The following is a 17943-nucleotide window of genomic DNA, read 5'->3' as shown; positions in this document are numbered from 1 at the left end:
GCGGCCATGAGACGTTCTGGCAAGGGTTTCGCTTCTACATCCTGTGTCCGCCGCGCCGCTTCCGGCCGGAAGTAGCGCACGCCGCGGGGCTCGGAGAGGCCGCTGCTGGTCGGGACAGGTTAGCGAGCGCTGCGAGGCCTGGGCTTTCGGAGGGTGGCGCGGCCGGGCGCCCGGGGTCGAGCCCGTGGCCGAGCCTGACCCGTACTGGACGCGGGGCTGGGATCGGGCTCCTGACCCGGCGTCCGGACCTCACCTCGCCTGGGCCCCTCCCCTTCCCCGGCAGGACCCCTCCCCCGTGGAGCCCCCTGCCCCTCGGAGCTCCCTCCCCCGCGGGACCCCTCCTCTGCCTTTGTAGTGGGTGAGGAACCTGAAGCTCCATGTGTGCCAGAAGCAGTGCACCCACACTGTCAAAAATAATCTAAATGGGGAATAGTAGAAGTGCGCCCTGGCTGTAGAGCAGGCCTGTCTGCGGGTAGGGAAGGGCTGTCTTCAGTACAAAGAGGGCAGTTGTGTCTGGTTTGTGGTTGGCAGCAGGTCTCATTTGCAGTTGGGTCGTTTGAAGAGGTGACCTGAAATGTTTCGGTGGAGGCCTTTGGAGTTGACAGGGACAAGATGACCTTTGGGGCTATTTCTACTCTGAGATGCCAAGAGTCTGGTCACCTTTGTCAGTGCTGGTCCTGGGCCTGTCTAGGTTTTCAGTTCAGAGGGCAGCAGGCATCCACAGCTCCATCCACTATCCTTGGGGACACCGCCTTGTGGCTGCCCCGGCCCCGGGTCACTGCCAGTCATGCTGTGCTGGGCCTGCTGCCCCCATGCTCTTCCTTTGTTCACCTCCAGTGCTTCTCCCAGCCTCTCTGTCTCTGAGCCCAGATTTTGCCCGACTTGACTCTCTAGCCGGCGTGGCTCATGGCCACTATGGGTCTGGGAGTCCATATCTGTGCACAATGTTCTCCACTAGTTCTGAGCCAGTGGCTCTCACCAGACCTCAGGGTCTCCATGAGGGAGCTGGTTTGCACAGGAAAGCCGCTCAGATTGACTTTTCTCTTAACTTCCCATTTTGGCAGGTGCAGGAGTTAGGAGAGCAACTCATAGGATTTCTGCTTTCTCTTTCCTTGTGGTCTCTAGAACATTTCTGAAACCTGGGACCCGGGTTCTCATGTGTCATTGCTAATGGTGGGTGCTTCTCACCTTTGGTTCCAGGAAGGAGCTGAGGTTTACAGCCCCCATGGCCAGCATGAGGTCATGGGGTGGACAGCCGCTGCTGCTGCTGGGGCTGCTGGTCACAGTCGCCTCTGTCCACCTGGTCACCTGTCCATATACCAAGGTGGAAGAGAGCTTTAACCTGCAGGCCACACACGACCTGCTCTACCACCGGCTGGATGTGGACAAGGTGAGGGCCCTGTTGCCTACGATGCAGATCTTGGTTTGGCCCCAGGCCTCTGTGCTGACAAAGTGTTCTCCTTTCAGTATGACCACCACGAGTTCCCTGGAGTTGTCCCCAGGACGTTCCTTGGGCCCCTGGTGATTGCTGCCCTCTCCAGTCCTGTGGTCTATATGCTTTCGCTGTTGGAGCTGTCCAAGTTCTTTTCTCAGCTGATAGGTAAGGAGCCTCCGGCTGGGACGGCCTCACAGGCGCTTCCTCTCATTTGGAGCCCAGCTCACATTCCTGCCTGCCCTTCGTCCCCTTAGCCTCAGTCAGACTTGGACAAGAGTGTGCCCCAAGCCTCTGCACTCCACCATGTCCAGGCGACAGAGCCTTCCAGCAGGGCTAGTGGGAGAGCAGGTGCTAAAAGCCCAGGGTTCTCCTGCTGTAGCAGCACCCCTGAGCAGGCAGCATGGCAAGGGACTCTCATGTCTCCAAGATCTCTGGTTGGCCTGAATACAGACCCTTCTGGGCCTCTCCAAGCCAGCATGAGAGCTTTTTACGACCTCCAGTTGGTAAATGGTACCTATATCTATTCCTACTCGATAATTCGACATGTGGGTAAGACATGTAATGATCGAATTAGGGCAACTAGCATTCCATCTGAGACATTTAGCCTTTCCAGGCTTTGGAAACCTTGTTATTTCACTTTCATTTATTTGTTTATCTGACACAGAGTCTTTTTGTGTAGCCTTATCTGGCCTAGAACTCTAGCTCCTCTTGCCTCAGCCTCCCAAATGCTGAGGTTGCAGGCATGTTCTACCACGCCTGGATCCTCTGGTTATTTTCCTGTTGTAAACAGTTGACTTTCCCATGTTGTACACCACCAGACCCAGACTTTAAAACTAAACCAGCTGGGGCTGGGAAGTTGGCTCAGTGGTGGAGCGCTTGCCTTGCATGCCTGAGGCCCTGGGTTCGATTCCTCGGCACCACATAAGAAACGTTTCATATTTCTGAAAAAAAAAAAAAAAAAACTAAACCAGCTGAGGACATTCTACCCGTGTTGCTCCACAGCCTGGCTTGTTAGTCAACAATGACTGTTTTTCCATTTCAGTAAATTCTTTTTTTTTTTTTTTGGGTCCGGTCGTGGGGCCTGAACTCTGGGCCTGGGCGCTGTCCCTCAGCTCTTCAGCTCAAGGCTAGTGCTCTACCACTTGAGCCACAGCGCCACTTCCGGCTTTTTTTCTTTTTGCTTATGTGGTGCTGGGGAATCGAACCCAGGGCCTCATGCATGCAAGGCAAGCGCTCTACCACTGAGCCACCTTCCCAGCCCATTTCAGTAAATTCTTACTGTGTTACATGCAGATCTTATTTCAGTTTCTCTGCATTCCTGCAGCCAGGTTATCCTGCCTGCATTAGAGATTTTAAAAATGCACAATTTGGCCAGGTTCTGGTGGCTCATGCCTGTAATCTTAGTTACTCAGGATGCTGAGATCTGAGGATCAAGGGTCAAAGCCAGCCTGGGCAGGAAACTCTATGAGACTCTTATCTCCAATAAACCGCCAGAGAACTGGAAGTGGTGCTATGGCTCAAAGTGTTAGAGCACTAGCCTTGAGCAAAAAGCTCAGAGACAGCCACCCAGGCCCTGAATTCAAGCCCCACAACCACCAAAAAGAAAGAAAGTGAGGTTTGGCTAGGCGAGGTAGCCCCTGCCTGTAATCCTAGCTACTCCAGAGGCAGAGAGCAGGAGAATCGCAGCTCAAAGGCAAGCAGGGCCAAAAAGTTGAGCAACTCCAATAAGTGAAAAGGTAGATGCTGTCATCCCAGCTGTGTGAGATGTATAGGTGACCCAGCTGTTAATGAAAGATCCTATTAGGAAAATAAAATTTAAAAAGGGCTGGGGGGGGCGGTGGAGCTCAGGGGGTAGATCACCTGCCTCCGAGTGCAAAGCTCTGAGTTCAAACCCCTGACCTGTCACAAGCAGCAGCACAATTTGTCTTCTTGAGGGGGTAGAGTAAGGCACGGGGAGCCCCAAGCAGGGGCTGTGGCCTGGTTTGGGGGGGCGCTGTGGGGCTTGGCCTGCCTCAGCCGCAGTGTGGGAGGCCCACGCAGTGGCTGTTCTTTCACCTGAGACAGTCTGGAGTTTCTGGTCTTCTGGGTGCCTGTCGGAAGCCACAGTAAGTCTGTGGGTGGTGACAGTGTCACCCTGAGACAGGCTGTGTCCTCACTGTCCCTGCCAGCCCTCCACCAGTCCCACTGGGAGGATGGGAAGGCGGGGGCTGAAGGCACCAGAGCAGGGCCTGCAGCAGCAGCCGGAGCAGCGTCCAGCGGCTGGGCCTGTGTGCCCTGGCAAAGCCTTCAGTGCAAATCCAGCCACAGGGAGCAGAGGACAGCCTGCTGCTCACGCCGGGTCTGCTGGAAGTCTCCAGCTCTCCTGCCAAGGCTGCGCCTATAACTCCTACACTGGCTGTGCGGCCCCGGCCTTTGAGGGCTGCTGGGGCAAGCTGTCATGTGCTCTGGTGTCAGTCTGACCAGCAGGAGGTGAGACGCATCCCCTGTGGGGGGCACTCTGCCCTCCATAGCCACCTTGGGACGGCTCATGTCAGGCTCCCTGTCTCCTGGCAGTGTCCCCCACAAATCCCTCCATTCTGACCTTGGTCCATTGTTGGCATTGCCCCTCAGGGTTGGATGATGGGTGTCTCCCAAAAACCCAGACCCTTCCCACCCTGGTTGGGCCAGAGCCGGGTGGGCGGGTAGCTATGCCGGAGCCGGGCTGGTGGCTGTGATGGAGCTGGGCGGGTGGCTGTGATGGAGCCAGGTGGGTGGCTGTGCCGGAGCCAGGGCAGGTGGCTGTGATGGAGCCAGAGCAGGTGGCTGTGCCAGAGCCAGGGCAGGTGGCTGTGATGGAGCCAGAGCAGGTGGCTGTGATGGAGCTGGGCGGGTGGCTGTGCCAGAGCCAGAGCAGGTGGCTATGATGGAGCTGGGCAGGTGGCTGTGCCAGAGCTGGGCAGGTGGCTGTGCCAGAGTCCGGGCAGGTGGCTGCCAGAGCCGCTGTCCCGTGAGCCGGCCTCTGCATATGACTGCCATTATTTTTTAGTGAGAGGTTTCCTTGGGCTTGGCGTGATCCTCGGACTGTGGACGTTACAGAAGGAAGTGAGGAGACAGTTTGGGGCCACGACAGCGGCCATGTTCTGCTGGGTGACGGCCACGCAGTTCCACCTGATGTTTTACTGCACGCGGACGCTGCCCAATGTGCTGGCCCTGGCCGTGGGTATGTAGCTGGCTGTGCCTGGATCCACTCAACTCCGGGCACGCCTGTACTCTGCCTGCTCCCCTCTCGTGCTGCCGGCGATGGGAACCGGGCTCTCTCTCCGTGCTGGTGTCTGCCTCTGCAGCCTGGAGTGGCTGCCCGTCTCCGGGAGTTACTCTGTGTGACCGCGGTGAGAGTCCGGCCTCCTCCTGGCCCGGGTTTTCGTGGCAGTGACCGTGCGGGCCCCGTGTCTTGCAGTGCTGCCGGCCCTCTCGGCCTGGCTGCGCCACAGGTGGGCTCGCTTCGTCTGGCTCTCAGCCTTCGCCATCATCGTCTTCAGGTCCGAGCTCTGCCTGCTGCTGGGCCTCATGCTGCTGCTGGCTCTGTATGTCCGGAGGATGTCCGTCGCCACCCTCCTGCAGCACGCTGTGCCCGCGGGGCTCCTCTGTCTAGGCAAGTCAGCCTTGCTGGGGTTCTCCGCAGGTCACTTTGTTTGACAAAGATGAAGAAAAAATGGGATTTTAGCAAAATTACCTTAACTTTTGGCACAGTATTAAAATGTCAGTGGAGGAGGTGGAGCTGTGGTTCAAGTGGTAGAGCACCAGCCTTAAACAAGCTGAGAGTGTGAGGCCCAGACTTTAGGCTCAGCACCAGCACGCACACACACGCAAGTGCGTGCACTCGCACGCGCGTGCGCACATACACACACACACACAGTTGAGAGGTTCCGTGTAGTAACTTAGTGGTTCGTGCCTGTAACCCCAGTTACTTGGGAGGTAGAGACTATTGGATCCAGGTTTGAGACCATCGTGGGCAAGATGTTGGCAAGACTTCACTTCAGCAAAGAAGCCAGGTGGGGTGGCACATAGTTGTAGTGCCGCTGCCCAGGAAGTTTGGGTAGAAAGCTCTGCAGTCCAAGGCTACCGCAAGCAAAAAAAGAGCAAGAGACGCTATCTGAAAAAGGTATCTGGGTCAGGCACTGACAGCTCACGCCTATAATCCTAGCTACTTAAACTGAGATCTGAGGATCATGGTTTGAAGCCAATCCAGGCAGGAAAGTATATGAGACCTCTGTCTCCAGTTAACCACCAGAAAACCAGAAGTGGCTCTGTGGTTCAAAGTAGAAGACGCTATGCTTGAGCAAAATTGCTCAGCAACAGTGACTAGGCCCTGTATTCACACTTCACTACCAACAAAAAGAAAAAATTATCAAACACATAAAAGGAGGGGGGGGGTATGAGCATCAGCTTAGCAAGTGCTGGGCCCTGGGCTCAAACCTCAGAGCAAGAAGTCAGTTCCAGGTCTCCACGCTGCATTCTGGAGGGGCTGCCTGGGAACCTCCATGGCTGGTCTGTCCTTGGCCAGCGTGGCTGGGGAGGCGGGGGTACGGCCGAGCGGTGCTCACCACCCAGATGCTTTTGCTTTGCTGTGTTTTAGGACTGACGGTGGCCGTGGACTCCTATTTCTGGCGACGCCTTGTGTGGCCGGAGGGCGAGGTGTTCTGGTACAACACCATCCTGAACAAAAGTTCCAACTGGGGCGTATCCTCTGTGGTTGTCTGGGAGGCGGGGTCACAGCCCTGGCCCCTCACCCCAGGCCCTTCCCTCCCAGGGAAGCCAGTTGTGGGGGAGGGGGAGGTTCGCCGGCCTGGGGCAGGTGCGGGTCCCCAGCTTTCTGCCCGCCAGCGCTGTGGAGCGTGGAGTCCTCTCCATGGGGAGCCTTGCCTCTGGGCTTTCCGATGCCCACAGACCAAGTGGACGGCACAGTCACGGCTGCCTGCCACGCCCGGCACCCGCGATGGTGTTCTTACTGGGAAGAGCGTGGGGCCTGGCCGCACCGGGCCGCACCGTCCCCGCTCACCGTGGCCCCGCGCCCGTGCCCAGCTGCCCCGGGCCCCGCAGCCCCGTCCCCGCTCACCGTGGCCCCGTGCGCAGCTGTCCCGGGCCCCGCAGCCCCGTCCCCGCTCACCGGCGCCCCGCGCAGCTGTCCCGGGCCCCGCAGCCCCGTCCCCGCTCACCGTGGCCCCGTGCGCAGCTGTCCCGGGCCCCGCAGCCCCGTCCCCGCTCACCGTGGCCCCGCACCCAGCTGCCCCCGGGCCCTGCAGCCCCGTCCCGCTTCCTTAACCGCGGACCCAGACCTCCCCGCTCTTGTGGTACTTCTACTCGGCCCTGCCCCGCGGCCTGGGCTGCAGTCTGGTCTTTGTCCCCCTGGGCGCGGTGGACCGGAGGACTCACGCGTTGACTCTGCCTTCGCTGGGCTTTGTAGCTCTGTATTCTCTGCTTCCGCACAAGGAACTGCGCTTCATCATCTACACCTTCCCTGCCTTCAACGTGGCAGCCGCCAGAGGCTGCGCCTGCTTGTGAGTTCCGCCCCGCCTCCCCGTGAGCCCCGCCCCCGTGAGCCCCTCCCTGCCTCCCCGTGAGCCCCGCCCCCGTGAGCCCCTCCCCGCCTCCCAGTGAGTTCCGAACCCATGAGCTCCGCCCCGCCTCCCCGTGAGCTCCGCCCTCCATAGCTCCGCCCCGCCTCCCCATGAGCTCCGCCCTCCATGAGCTCCACCCCGCCTCCCCATGAGCTCCGCCCCGCCTCCCCGTGAGCTCCGCCCCACCTCCCCGTGAGCTCCGCCCTCCATAGCTCCGCCCCGCCTCCCCATGAGCTCCGCCCTCCATGAGCTCCGCCCCGCCTCCTGTGAGCTCCGCCCCGCCTCCCCGTGAGCTCCGCCCTCCATGAGCTCCGCCCCGCCTCCCCGTGAGCTCCGCCCTCCATGAGCTCCGCCCCACCTCCCTGTGAGCTCGCCCCGCGCCCCGCCTCCCCGTGAGCTCCGCCCTCCATGAGCTCCGCACCTGTGAGCTCCGCCCCACCTCCCCGTGAGCTCCGCCCTCCATAGCTCCGCCCCGCCTCCCCATGAGCTCCGCCCTCCATGAGCTCCGCCCCGCCTCCCCGTGAGCTCCGCCCTCCATGAGCTCCGCCCCACCTCCCTGTGAGCTCCGCCCTCCATGAGCTCCGCCCCGCCTCCCTGTGAGCTCCGCCCCGCCTCCCCGTGAGCTCCGCCCTCCATAGCTCCGCCCCGCCGCCTTGTGAGGTGGCCTCGTAGGTACCGTGGCTGGCCACACACACACACGGCCGGTGGCTGAGGGCTCCGCAGGTCATGACCTGGCAGAGAAGCAGGCAGGCTTGGGTCCAAGCGACTTATTTCCTAGGCACTTTGGTCTTCCTGCTGTCAAGTGTCTCACACTCCCCCGCAGGCTGAATAACTACAGAAAGTCCTGGATGTACAGAGTGGGGGCCGTGCTGGTGCTGGGCCATCTCGTGGCGAACGCTGCCTACACGGCCACGTCCCTCTACGTGTCCCACTTCAACTACCCTGGCGGTGCTGCCATGCGGCGGCTGCACGAGCTGGTGCCTCCCAGGAAAGGTCAGTGGCCCCGCCAAGCTCGGGGGGGGGGGGCTGCCACGCCCCGGGCCACACCCCCAGATCACACCACGCCCCCATCGCGCTACACCCCACCCCTACCCCCGTCCACCACGCCCCTGGGTCATGCCAGGCCCCCAGGGCCCTGAGGGGCTGCCCCTGACCAGGCGCCTGTTCCTAGATGTCCTCCTGCACATTGACGTGGCGGCTGCGCAGACTGGTGTGTCACGGTTTCTCCAAGTCAATGGTGCCTGGAGGTGTGTCTCCCGCATAGGGACATGTGTATTGCTGTGGGTACATGCGTGTTGCAGGGGGGTGCACACATGTTGCGGGTGCCTAGTGCGCTCCTAGAGCGTACCCACGGCCCCCTGGCAGCACTGCGTGGCCGGGACATGGGCTCTTCTCTCCCAGGTATGACAAGTCGGAAGATGTGCAGCCGGGAGCGGCCCGCATGCTGGCCTACACCCACATCCTCATGGAAGCAGCCCCTGGACACCTCACGCTCTACAGGGACACACACCGGGTCCTAGCCAGCATCGCAGGCACCACTGGTGTAAGTCTGAACCTCACTAAACTGCCTCCCTTCGATGTAAACCTGCAGACCAAGTTGGTGCTCCTGGAGAGGCTTCCCGGGCGGTCCTGACGGGGAGAGCAGCCCACAATACCCCGACCTCCGGGGCGCCATGCACGCTTGGCTCTCTGGCACGGCTGAGACAGCAATGTGCTCCTGGTCAGCACCTATGGGGCAGACGTGGTCCTGCCACAGCCACCCTTGCACATGACTGAGAGCAGAGGGACAGGGGCCTGTGTGCACCCCAGGAACCATCGGGCAGGGGTGATCCTGGCCCGCATCTGGTCAGGATAATTTGGGGGCAGACTCATCATCATTCATAACCAAGACAGGAGAGTGGACCAGGCTGGGCTTCTGGACACCCTGGCTGCTGGTTGCCCTTGCCGTAGGCTGCCTGCCCGGGAGTAGTGTTTCCTGCTGTAGCTGTGGAGACCATGGCCCAGGGTCACAGGCACTCCACCTCCGTGTGTCCAGACTAGGGGAGGAATAAAACGTTAGTTTCCTTGCGGGGCGTCTTGTGGCTAGTTACCTCTGGAGATGGCCTCTGCCATGGGGTTCACTGGGACACCGCCATTTCCACTGAGCAAACACTTACCATGTGACACTTCCAGCAGTACGTATGTCTAGACGGGCTGCTTGGTACATAGAGCATGCACCGTGCATGCAGGCCACAGGTACACACGCTTGGCATGTGCACATACATGCATACATCAATGTGTGTGCCACATGCATGGATACATCAGGCAGTATGTGCATGGTCCAAACATGTGTGCACCCCACTGTTCACGTTTTTCTGAGCCTTTGAGAGAAGGCTGTTTACAGCGGGCCTTGGCCTGAGCCCCTCAGGTGCCTTTCCTAGCGGTGACAGGTTTCCTTCTACATCTCAGATGCTTCCCAAGGCAGTCCCCCACAAGGGCTGGGAATGGGCTGCAGACTCCCTGGCTAGCTGCCACACCCCTACAACACAACACTGTCCCAAAACAGCATGTTCACTCCTCTTCCTGTGATCACCAGTGTTGCTTATCCATGTTTATATGCCTGTCTTTATTCATGCATATACCCATCTATACTTATCCATGCCTGTGTTGCATCATTCCTAACGCCTGTCAATCTGCTCTGTCTCTGACACGGCCTCTTTAGTGCTTCCTGTGTTCCGTGTCCCTCTGGCTTCTGAGATCAGCCTTATCTGAGCAGTCTTGGTTCTTTTGGGTGGGGAAGTTTTAGTCCAAGGTTGAGGTCTGTACTTGTTGCTCTCAGTGTGTGTTTTAGGTACCCCTATCGTCCCAGCTCCAAGCAGTAGCCTTAAGTAGGTGGATCACGGCCTGGGCATGCACTCAAAGAAAGCAAGACCGTCTCAAAAATAAGCATAAAAGGAGGGCTGGAAGTGTGGCTTATTAGTGGTAGAGTGCCACCCAAACAAGTGGGAGGTCAACCCCCCCAAAAATCAGTAAAAATTCCCCCCCCAAAGAGATTTGAGGATTGTATTTCAAAGCCTGACCAGGCAGGAAAGCCTGTGAGATCATCTCTGATTAGCCACCAAAAAGATGTGGAGCTGTGGCTCAAGTGGTAGAATGCTAGCCTAGCACAAAAAAAATCTCAGGGGGCTGAGAAGGTGGCTCAGTGGTAGAGCGCTTGCCTTGCATGCACGAAGCCCTGGGTTCGATCCCTCAGCACCACATAAGCAAAAAGAAAAAAGCTGGAAGTGACACTGAGGCCCAAGTGGTAGAGTGCTAGCCTTGAGCTGAAGAGCTGAGGGACAATGCCCAGGCCCAGAGTTCAGGACTCAGGACCGGATCCCCCCCCCCCAAAAAAAAAAATTCTCAGGGATAGCACCCAGGCATGGAGTTCAAGTCCCAGGACTGGCAAAAAGTAAGTTTTGAGTCCCCAGCAGTGGGAGAGTGCTAACCTTAAATGAAAAAGCTGAAAGCCCAGCCCTGAGTTCAAGCCCTGGAACTGGCACAAATTTTTTTTTTTTTTAAAGCTGGGCACTGGTGGCTCACGCCAGTAATGCTAGCTACTCAGAAGGCTGAGATCTGAGGATGGTGGTTGAAAGCCAGCCTGGGCAGAAAGTCCATAAGACTCTCACTTCCAATTAACCACCAGAAAACCGGAAGTGGTGCTGTGGCTCAAATGGTAGAGTGCTTGCCTTCAGGGACAGGGCCCAGGCCCAGAGTTCAAGACCCACAGATGACCAAAAATAAATAAATAAAACAAAAATTCAGATGCCAAAGGACCAAGGTAAATTTCGAAAGGGTGAAGGGAAGGGGCACCGTAAGACCCCTGGGATGCCATGAAGTTCAAGGCATCGCAGCATCTAGCCACAGGCCAACTCCAAGAAGCACAGGTGGTAGCACGGCTCTTTCTCCTGGTGGAGGCAGCAATGGCCACTGGGCATACACCAGGCCCACACCCTCACTGTACGTGAGGGGTTCCTGGTACCCATTACAGCCTGCAGGGTCTGTGGGGACGTGGCTGGGAAAGCCTTGCTTTCCTGAGGGAGCTGTGGCTGTCCTCTGCACTCATTCCATGCTTCTGGGCTGTCTATGAGCCCAGCACCCTGCCGGCTCCAGGCTCCAGCTCCAGTGGGGGACACAACAAATGCAGCTGTCCGTTGTACTCATTCAGTGTTCCTGGGCTCTGCTGTCCATGAGCCCAGCACCCTGTGAGCTCCAGGGTCCAGTGGGGGACACACAGATCTCAGACTTGAGCAGAGGCTCTGGCAGGAGACGGCATTCAGATGGCAGGTACTTGGCCGCCACCCTTCATACTTCTCTTGCTCCTTTCCACCCTTTGCTTCCCCTCCCTATATCACTTGGGCAGCTCTGAAAGCAGCTATGTAACCCAGGCTAGATGTGAACTTGCAATCCTGCTCTACCTTCCGAGGCCTGTGATTCTGAGTGCACTGCTGACTTGCTAAAGTACGGAAGATTCCCAAAGTCCAATATCCAAAAATCCAAACAATCGTACCTCTCAGAATAGAGGCCTAAAAGAAGCAGGACGGGCAGCTGCCTGCCTGCCTGCGCCGAGGGCACAGGCCAGACCCGCTGCACCCAGGGAACGTGAGGCCCCTCTGACCTGCACAGTCAGAGGCTGGCGTGAGAGGAGCTGCTGCAGAGACACGTCCTCAGGTGAACACACAGACCTGGAACGTTCCAGTTGCGTTACCATCACCAGAAATGCTGTTCAAGACCCAGGCATGGTGATCCAGGCCTATCATCGCAGCTACGAGGGAGAGAGATCAGGAGGCCCGCGGTCCAATGCTAGTGGCGGTGGGCAGGTCTGGAGGCGTTAGCCAGAGCCCTACAGCAATGGCAGCGTGTGCAGGAGGTCCTGCTGACGGATGAGGCTGCAGAGGGGGAGACCTGTGTGAGGCTGGCCTTGGCTGGGCAGAAAACATGTGATCTGAAAAACAACTGAAGAAAGACTGAATTGTGACTCAAGTGTTAGCACGCCGACGTCACAGGAGGAAGACGCAAGTTCAACACTTAGGTCTGGAAGGAAGGGAGGGAAGAAGGCTGAGGGAAGAGTGCAGTTTTGGGGCTGGGAATATGGCTTGGTGGTAGAATGCTTGCCTGTCATGCATGAAGCCCTGGGTTCAATTCCTTAGTACCACATAAACAGAAAAAGCTAGAGGTGGTGCTGTTGCTCAAGTGGTAGAGGGCAAGCCTTGACCACAGAGAGGCTCAGGGACCTGAGTTCAAGTCCCAGGACTGGCTAAAAAACAAACTCAGCCTGGCACCAGCAGCTCATGCCTGCTGTCATCCTAGCCACTCAGGAGGCTGAGATCCGAGGATCACGATTCAAAGCCAGCCCAGGGCAGGAAAGTCCGTGAGACTCTTATCTCCAATTAAGTACCAGAAAACGAGAAGTGGTGCTGTGGTTCAAAGTGGTAGAGTGAAAGAGCTCAGGGACAGCGCCCAGGTTCTGAGTTCAAGCCCTATGGACCACATCAACAAAAACGAATGCTGTTTCTAATCTGAAAGGCCAAGAGGCGGCACCTCAAGAGCCGTTACTGTTCCCACACATTGGCCCCCAAGGATCACACCTGTTTTATTGCCCTAGAAGACAAACTCAAGTGTTCACCAGCACTAGAAAATTGCAAATAAAAAGTTTAATTTCAGAAACTGAGTTCACCATTTATAAATACACTAAAGCATAGTCCAGGCAAATTTCATTGAGCAGAGGTACAGTATTGTAACACAACGACTTGTGAAGGTCATGGCGGGTGAGTGATGAGCCTCACTTGGACTATGTAACTGATGTGAAATGAGAAAATAAAGACATTGTTAAGAGAAGCTGACAAAGGCTATCTCATCGGACGTCTGCTGGATTCTGGGTTCCCCAGTGATGGCTACTTTTCCGGTCACAGAACTAAGTCCGAGTGCGTCAGTCGTCCCCAGCGCACACTTTCCCTGCCAAGAAGCCCTGGCCCCCGGGGAGCCTGGGGCTGGATCCGAGCACACTGGGGTCAGTGCACACACTGCTGTATCACAGCGCAGATGCGTCACAGGCATGGAGGTCTGACCCACAGGCGTCCGCTGTAAACGTAGCGTTACCACGCACTGGCTAAATCCTAGGTAGAATTTACCGACGCGGATCCAATTTCAAGGAGCTCATGATAAATAGTTGGGTTATCTCTGAGTTACCTGTAAAACCTGAAGGTAAACACCTGTGATGGGGAGGGGCTGGGACCAGGCCACCACACAATGGATGCTGCACGTCTAAGCTCAGCTTTGCGTTCAAACGCTGTGTCATGGCTGCAGCCCACATCAGCCCCCTCCACACACCCGGGGGCCTGCGGTACAGAGCTGCTCAGGACGGCCTCACTGCCCCCTCCTCCTGCTCACAGGGTTTGTCTGACAGCAAAAACGCTGTCTTGTTGCAAACAAAGCGACATTGAACTGAAATACAGCACCTGATTTGGTTTTTTTTTTTTGCTTTTTTTTTACACAATTGAATAAAAAGCCTATAGAATAAAATTATTTACATCTTCTCTGCATTCTAGAAAACAAATGACTATCCTTAAGTTTTAAAAATCTTTACAGTTAGGAATTAAAACCTGATCATCCTATTTCATAAGGGACAAGACAGGCTGTGTCTAGTGACGTCTGGAAACACGGCACGGCGACACCTGGCCCACAGGAGGAGTAAGGCACGTGCGGACGGGACGGCGGCAAGTGGCCCGATGCCTGGTCTGCGTCCTCCATGGCCCTGCTAGGCGGGCCACAGCCTTGGTAAAGCAGCTAGCGCTACTTAGAACACCTCCAGTCTGCAGGTGCCATGGCGAGTTCAATACTGGAAGTATATCAGGGGGAGATTCACTTTCAAGAAGATGAGTTTTTCAAAATGCTCTGTCAAGAGCCTGGGCTGGCCGCAGCCACCAGCCTCCGTGGGCGTGCTGAACAGCTTCTCCGAAGGGACGGTACTTGGGGGACAGCCCAGAAACCTGACCGCCAAGGTGGACAGCCCAGGCCAGGAGGCGCGCTTCAGGCCCCAGTAGGTAAGTGGGTCACAGCTGTGGTCCAGTACCTCCTCCTCCAAGTACGCCAGCACCATGTCTTCAGGAAGCTTCTCCCTCCCGTCTCTTCTCTTCACTTTGGCCACCAGTGACCACAGACTCTCCTCCCCGCCGCAGTCTTTCGATGGGGACCCTGAGTCACAGCCATTGGAAGTAGCCGTGTCCTCTGAGGTAGAATTCAGTACTTCTAGCTCCCTGATTAAGTCTTGCCTGTACTGCTCCGCTTCCTCCTCTGTGAAGAGGGAGGCTTTGTAGCGAGGGTCCAGCAGGGTGGCGAAGACGTACCTGGGGTCGTGGAGGGTGGCGGACAGGCGGCTTGCCATGGCTTCCTTCAGCGACTTCAGCATGGTGTCAATGCCCATGGTCTCCCCAAACAGCATCTCCACCTTCCTGCTGAGGATGTGGATCATGGGGATGACCTGGCTCAGTGTGGACACGTGGGCGCTCATCTCCCGGCTTGCCGTGTCGAAGGGCCGCAGCGCGTGGCACACGGACTGCATCACCTCCCACTGGTCGCAGCTGATGAGCTCTCTGAAGTTGCACTCAACCGACATCTCGTTGACGGCCCTCTTCTGCTCGATGAGCCGCTCGAGCATGTGGAAGGAGGTGCTCCACCGGGAGGGCACGTCCTGGATCAGCGGGTGCGGTGGCAGCTCGTATTCCTTCTGCAGCTCCGCCAGCTTCTCGCGCGCCCTGGGTGAGCGGTGCACGCGCTCGCAGAGCTTCCGCGCAGTGCTCAGTAAGTTCTGCACCATCCTCTGGCTCTTGATGGCCTCGCTCACGATCAGGTTCACCGTATGGCTGAAGCACTGCACACTGGAGTGCTCGCCCTCACTCAGCGTCTTGCCGATGCTGGGGTTATCAGTGACGGTGATGCCAACCCGGAGGCCGATGGAGGTCACCCAGGCTTCCCACCAGCACTGCAGCTGCCTGCGGATGCCGCTGCCGCTGTAGTCGCAGTCGATCTGTGACACGTCCAGCAGAGCGGAGCAGTGGTGGTCCTCACAGTGTGAGCGGGCGGAGGGCGCGAAGGTGACCCAGTGCGCGGTCAGGGTCAGGTACTCGCGGGTCTGGCTACTCATCCAAATTCCCGAGGTGAAGTGGACCACTCCGCTCTCGGCCTCCTTCAGATGGGACATGATGATCCGCTTCACACTGTCGTACATGCCCGGGATGGCTGTCCTGGAGAAGTAGGACGGGGAGGGTAATGTGTACTGGGGTTCCAAGTACTCGAGCAGCCGGTTAAAGCCCACGTTGTCCACGAAAGAGTATGGCTGGAGGTCAAGTGCAATCATTTCCGCTATGAGACTTGTGATTTTTTTGGCAACTGGATGAGAGTCATAAAACTTCTCAGCAGGGTTGCTGAGGGAGGGCCCCGAGAGCTCCATGCTCAGGGGCGCGCGGACGCCAGGGGGACGGGGCCCCGCGGCCTCGGGGGCGTCGGCCTTGAGCACGTGGCTGTGGAACCGCTGTAGGTGGCGCAGGAGGCAGCTGGTGCCCAAGTTGGTGGGCTTTTTGCCCCTGCTAATGGTCCGGCCGCAGTGCAGACACACCACCTTGGTGGAGTCTGCGGAGCAAACCGAAAAGTGGTTCCACAGCTTGGAGGTCTTCTTGCTGCTTACGGGGAAGAGGACTGGGCGATTTCTTCTGGCCGCTGTCGGCAAGTCTATCCGTTTGGAGGCTCTTTCTGCAGAAGCCAACGTGGCATACGGAGGGTTTGCCAAGCTCGCACCCAGGAGGTCCTTCTGGCCCCCTACCACCTCTGGGTGGCGTCGGTACAGGTGCCGCATCAGACAGCTGGTGCCCACGTCCCCTTTCTTCCCCCGGCTGATGACGCAGCCGCAGTACCGGCACACGGCCTTCAGACTGTCCATAGGGGCCAGCGAGAAGTGGTGCCACACCTCCGACTTGAGCCTCCTCATGACCTTCTTGTTCTGCTGGAAGATCCCCCCCGGCCCCTGCCGGGGACTCACAGGGCCCGCCGGCCGCTTCTCCAGAGAGGACAGCAGGGAGGCCTCGGCGAGCTCGTCAGAGGACAACACAGACACGTCCCCGGGGTCCTCGCCCAGCCTGTCTGGGGAGGAGGCAGCAGAAGGGCACCCTCTCACCAGCTTCCCCAGCGACGGCACCCCTGAGCTTGGATCCGCCTCGGGAGGCAGCAGGGTGGGCAGGAGGGTGGGGGGCGCGGGGTACAGGGGCGGGATGCTGGCGCCACCCCCGTTCTCCTGCAGCGCGATGGAGCGGTGGGCCCTCCACATGTGCCTGATGAGGCAGCTGGTGCCCAGGTCCTTGCCGTTCTTCCCGCGGCTGAACTCATTCATGCAGTGCACGCACACCGCTTTGGAGCTGTCCAGGGGGGACAGGTAGAAGTGCTTCCAGACGGCTGACCGCCGCCTAGACCCTGACGAGCCCTTTGGAAGGGCCAAGCTCCTCTCGGCCATGTTCTCTGCAGCTTCATCGCCATGGAGTGGGGGGAGGTGGGGGAGGGCCCCGGCCAGGGCCTCATCTCGGCCATACTTCTCAGCGACGGACACATCGGAGGAAGCCTCCTCAGAGGAGACCACAGACACGGACTCCTCCGTCACTCGGTCAGGGGATGGGATCTTAGGGGCCATCTTCTGGACGAGTCTGTTGGGCGACAGCGTGGTGCCAAGGTCCCCACCGTCGGTGGGCGGGGCTGGGAGCAGGGCCGAGGGGGAGGGGCAGGCGGCCCCCGACGACAGGCTTCCGTCCTCCTGCAGGAGCTTGGTGGGGTGGGCCCGCCTCACGTGCCTCATGAGGCAGCTGGTGCTCAGGTCTTTCTCGTTCTTGCCCCGGCTGAACTCCTTCATGCAGTATGTGCATATCGCCTTGGTACTGTCTCGAGGAGAGATGAAGAAATGCTTCCAAGCGGGAGACTTCTTCCTGGAGCTGGCGTGCCGGCTGGAGAGGAGGCTCTGGGCCACGGCCTCCATGGCCACGCTGTAGAGCGTGCTGCTGTACTGGGAGAAGAGGGCACCGCAGTCATCCTCGCTCTCGGGAGGCGGCCGGCAGGCACAGTCCACCTGCATCCCGGCCAGCTCCCCACGGTCGGCCTGCCTCGGGCCCTCCGGCTCACTTTTAAAGTCTGTTCTTCCCATGCCACCACCGGGGTTTTGGTTGTCATCGTCCTCCTCTGGTTTGAAGTCTCCTTTATTGGAAATAAACCCCCCATCCCCTGGGGGACAAGCTTCCCGCAGCTTCTCCATGGCCAACCATCCCTAGCCCGGCCCCCTCATTGTGGGAGTATCTCAGCTCATAAAAACCCGTCCAGATTCCTTCTTGTGCCCCAGACACTGATTTCTTCACCTTTTCATCGCCGCTCTGTCTTTCAGGGTATTTCTGTGAACACGGCCGGTCACCACCAGCACTGGAAGGCAGGCCTTGTAGCTCATAGGAGCACATTGGCTTGGGGCATGGGGCGGTGCCCTCTGTGCCCGCTCCAACCTAACTCTTCACGCATGGGCACATGGGTGCAGTGCAGACTTGCTTCTAGCCTTGAAGACAGGGTCCCCAAAATCTTGACAAGACGTACTCGATCGTTTTGGATTTCCTGTAAAAGACAATTATCAAAGTAAGCCCAGAACTGAACCACACATTTCAAATCTATACTGTCACGGCCTTACCTGCCAGAATACATATAGGAGGAAGAAACTGAAAAACTCATTTCTCGACAGCTGTTTTTGTTTTTGTTTTCCCCCCAAATACAAAAGTCTATTTTGCACCTAACACTGAAAAATCAGCAGAAAGTAAATGTTGAACTCAAAATCAAATGGGAGGCTGGGAAGGTAGCTCAGTGGTAGATTGCTTGCCT

General features: G+C 58.0%; 2 protein-coding genes across 11 annotated transcripts in view; one reads left to right on the top strand and one right to left on the bottom strand.

Annotated features, from left to right (window-relative positions):
* Positions 1-72: 72 nt before the first annotated feature.
* The window catches only part of Alg12 (ALG12, alpha-1,6-mannosyltransferase), a 29986-nt gene continuing 12115 nt past the window's right edge, over positions 73-17943 (top strand). Inside the window, exons 1-11 of one of the 10 annotated variants that reach the window (XM_013025794.1) lie at positions 73-118; positions 1201-1390; positions 1468-1600; positions 4511-4634; positions 4954-5066; positions 6051-6154; positions 6749-6972; positions 7811-8025; positions 8204-8279; positions 8434-8575; positions 13674-13903. In XM_013025794.1, the coding sequence (XP_012881248.1) occupies positions 1226-1390; positions 1468-1600; positions 4511-4634; positions 4954-5066; positions 6051-6154; positions 6749-6972; positions 7811-8025; positions 8204-8279; positions 8434-8575; positions 13674-13811 (1434 nt within the window). In that variant the 5' untranslated portion in view covers positions 73-118; positions 1201-1225 and the 3' untranslated portion in view covers positions 13812-13903. Of the gene's footprint in view, positions 119-1200; positions 1391-1467; positions 1601-4460; positions 4635-4871; positions 5067-6050; positions 6155-6748; positions 6973-7810; positions 8026-8203; positions 8280-8433; positions 9095-13673; positions 13904-17943 lie in introns of those variants that run through there. The other 9 variants (XM_013025791.1, XM_013025789.1, XM_013025790.1 and 6 more) reach the window with 9 other exon arrangements.
* On the bottom strand, positions 13862-17726 carry Zbed4 (zinc finger, BED-type containing 4). The gene has a single exon (XM_013025788.1). It carries the CDS (start codon positions 17336-17338, stop codon positions 13883-13885), a length of 3456 nt encoding a protein of 1151 aa, XP_012881242.1. The 5' UTR covers positions 17339-17726; the 3' UTR covers positions 13862-13882.

Source organism: Dipodomys ordii, unplaced genomic scaffold (assembly GCF_000151885.1).
Source record: "Dipodomys ordii isolate 6190 unplaced genomic scaffold, Dord_2.0 Scaffold87, whole genome shotgun sequence".
In the NCBI taxonomy this organism is placed as follows: domain Eukaryota; kingdom Metazoa; phylum Chordata; class Mammalia; order Rodentia; family Heteromyidae; genus Dipodomys; species Dipodomys ordii.
Note: the sequence above shows the minus strand (reverse complement) of the source record. Positions and strands in the feature narration are given on the sequence as shown.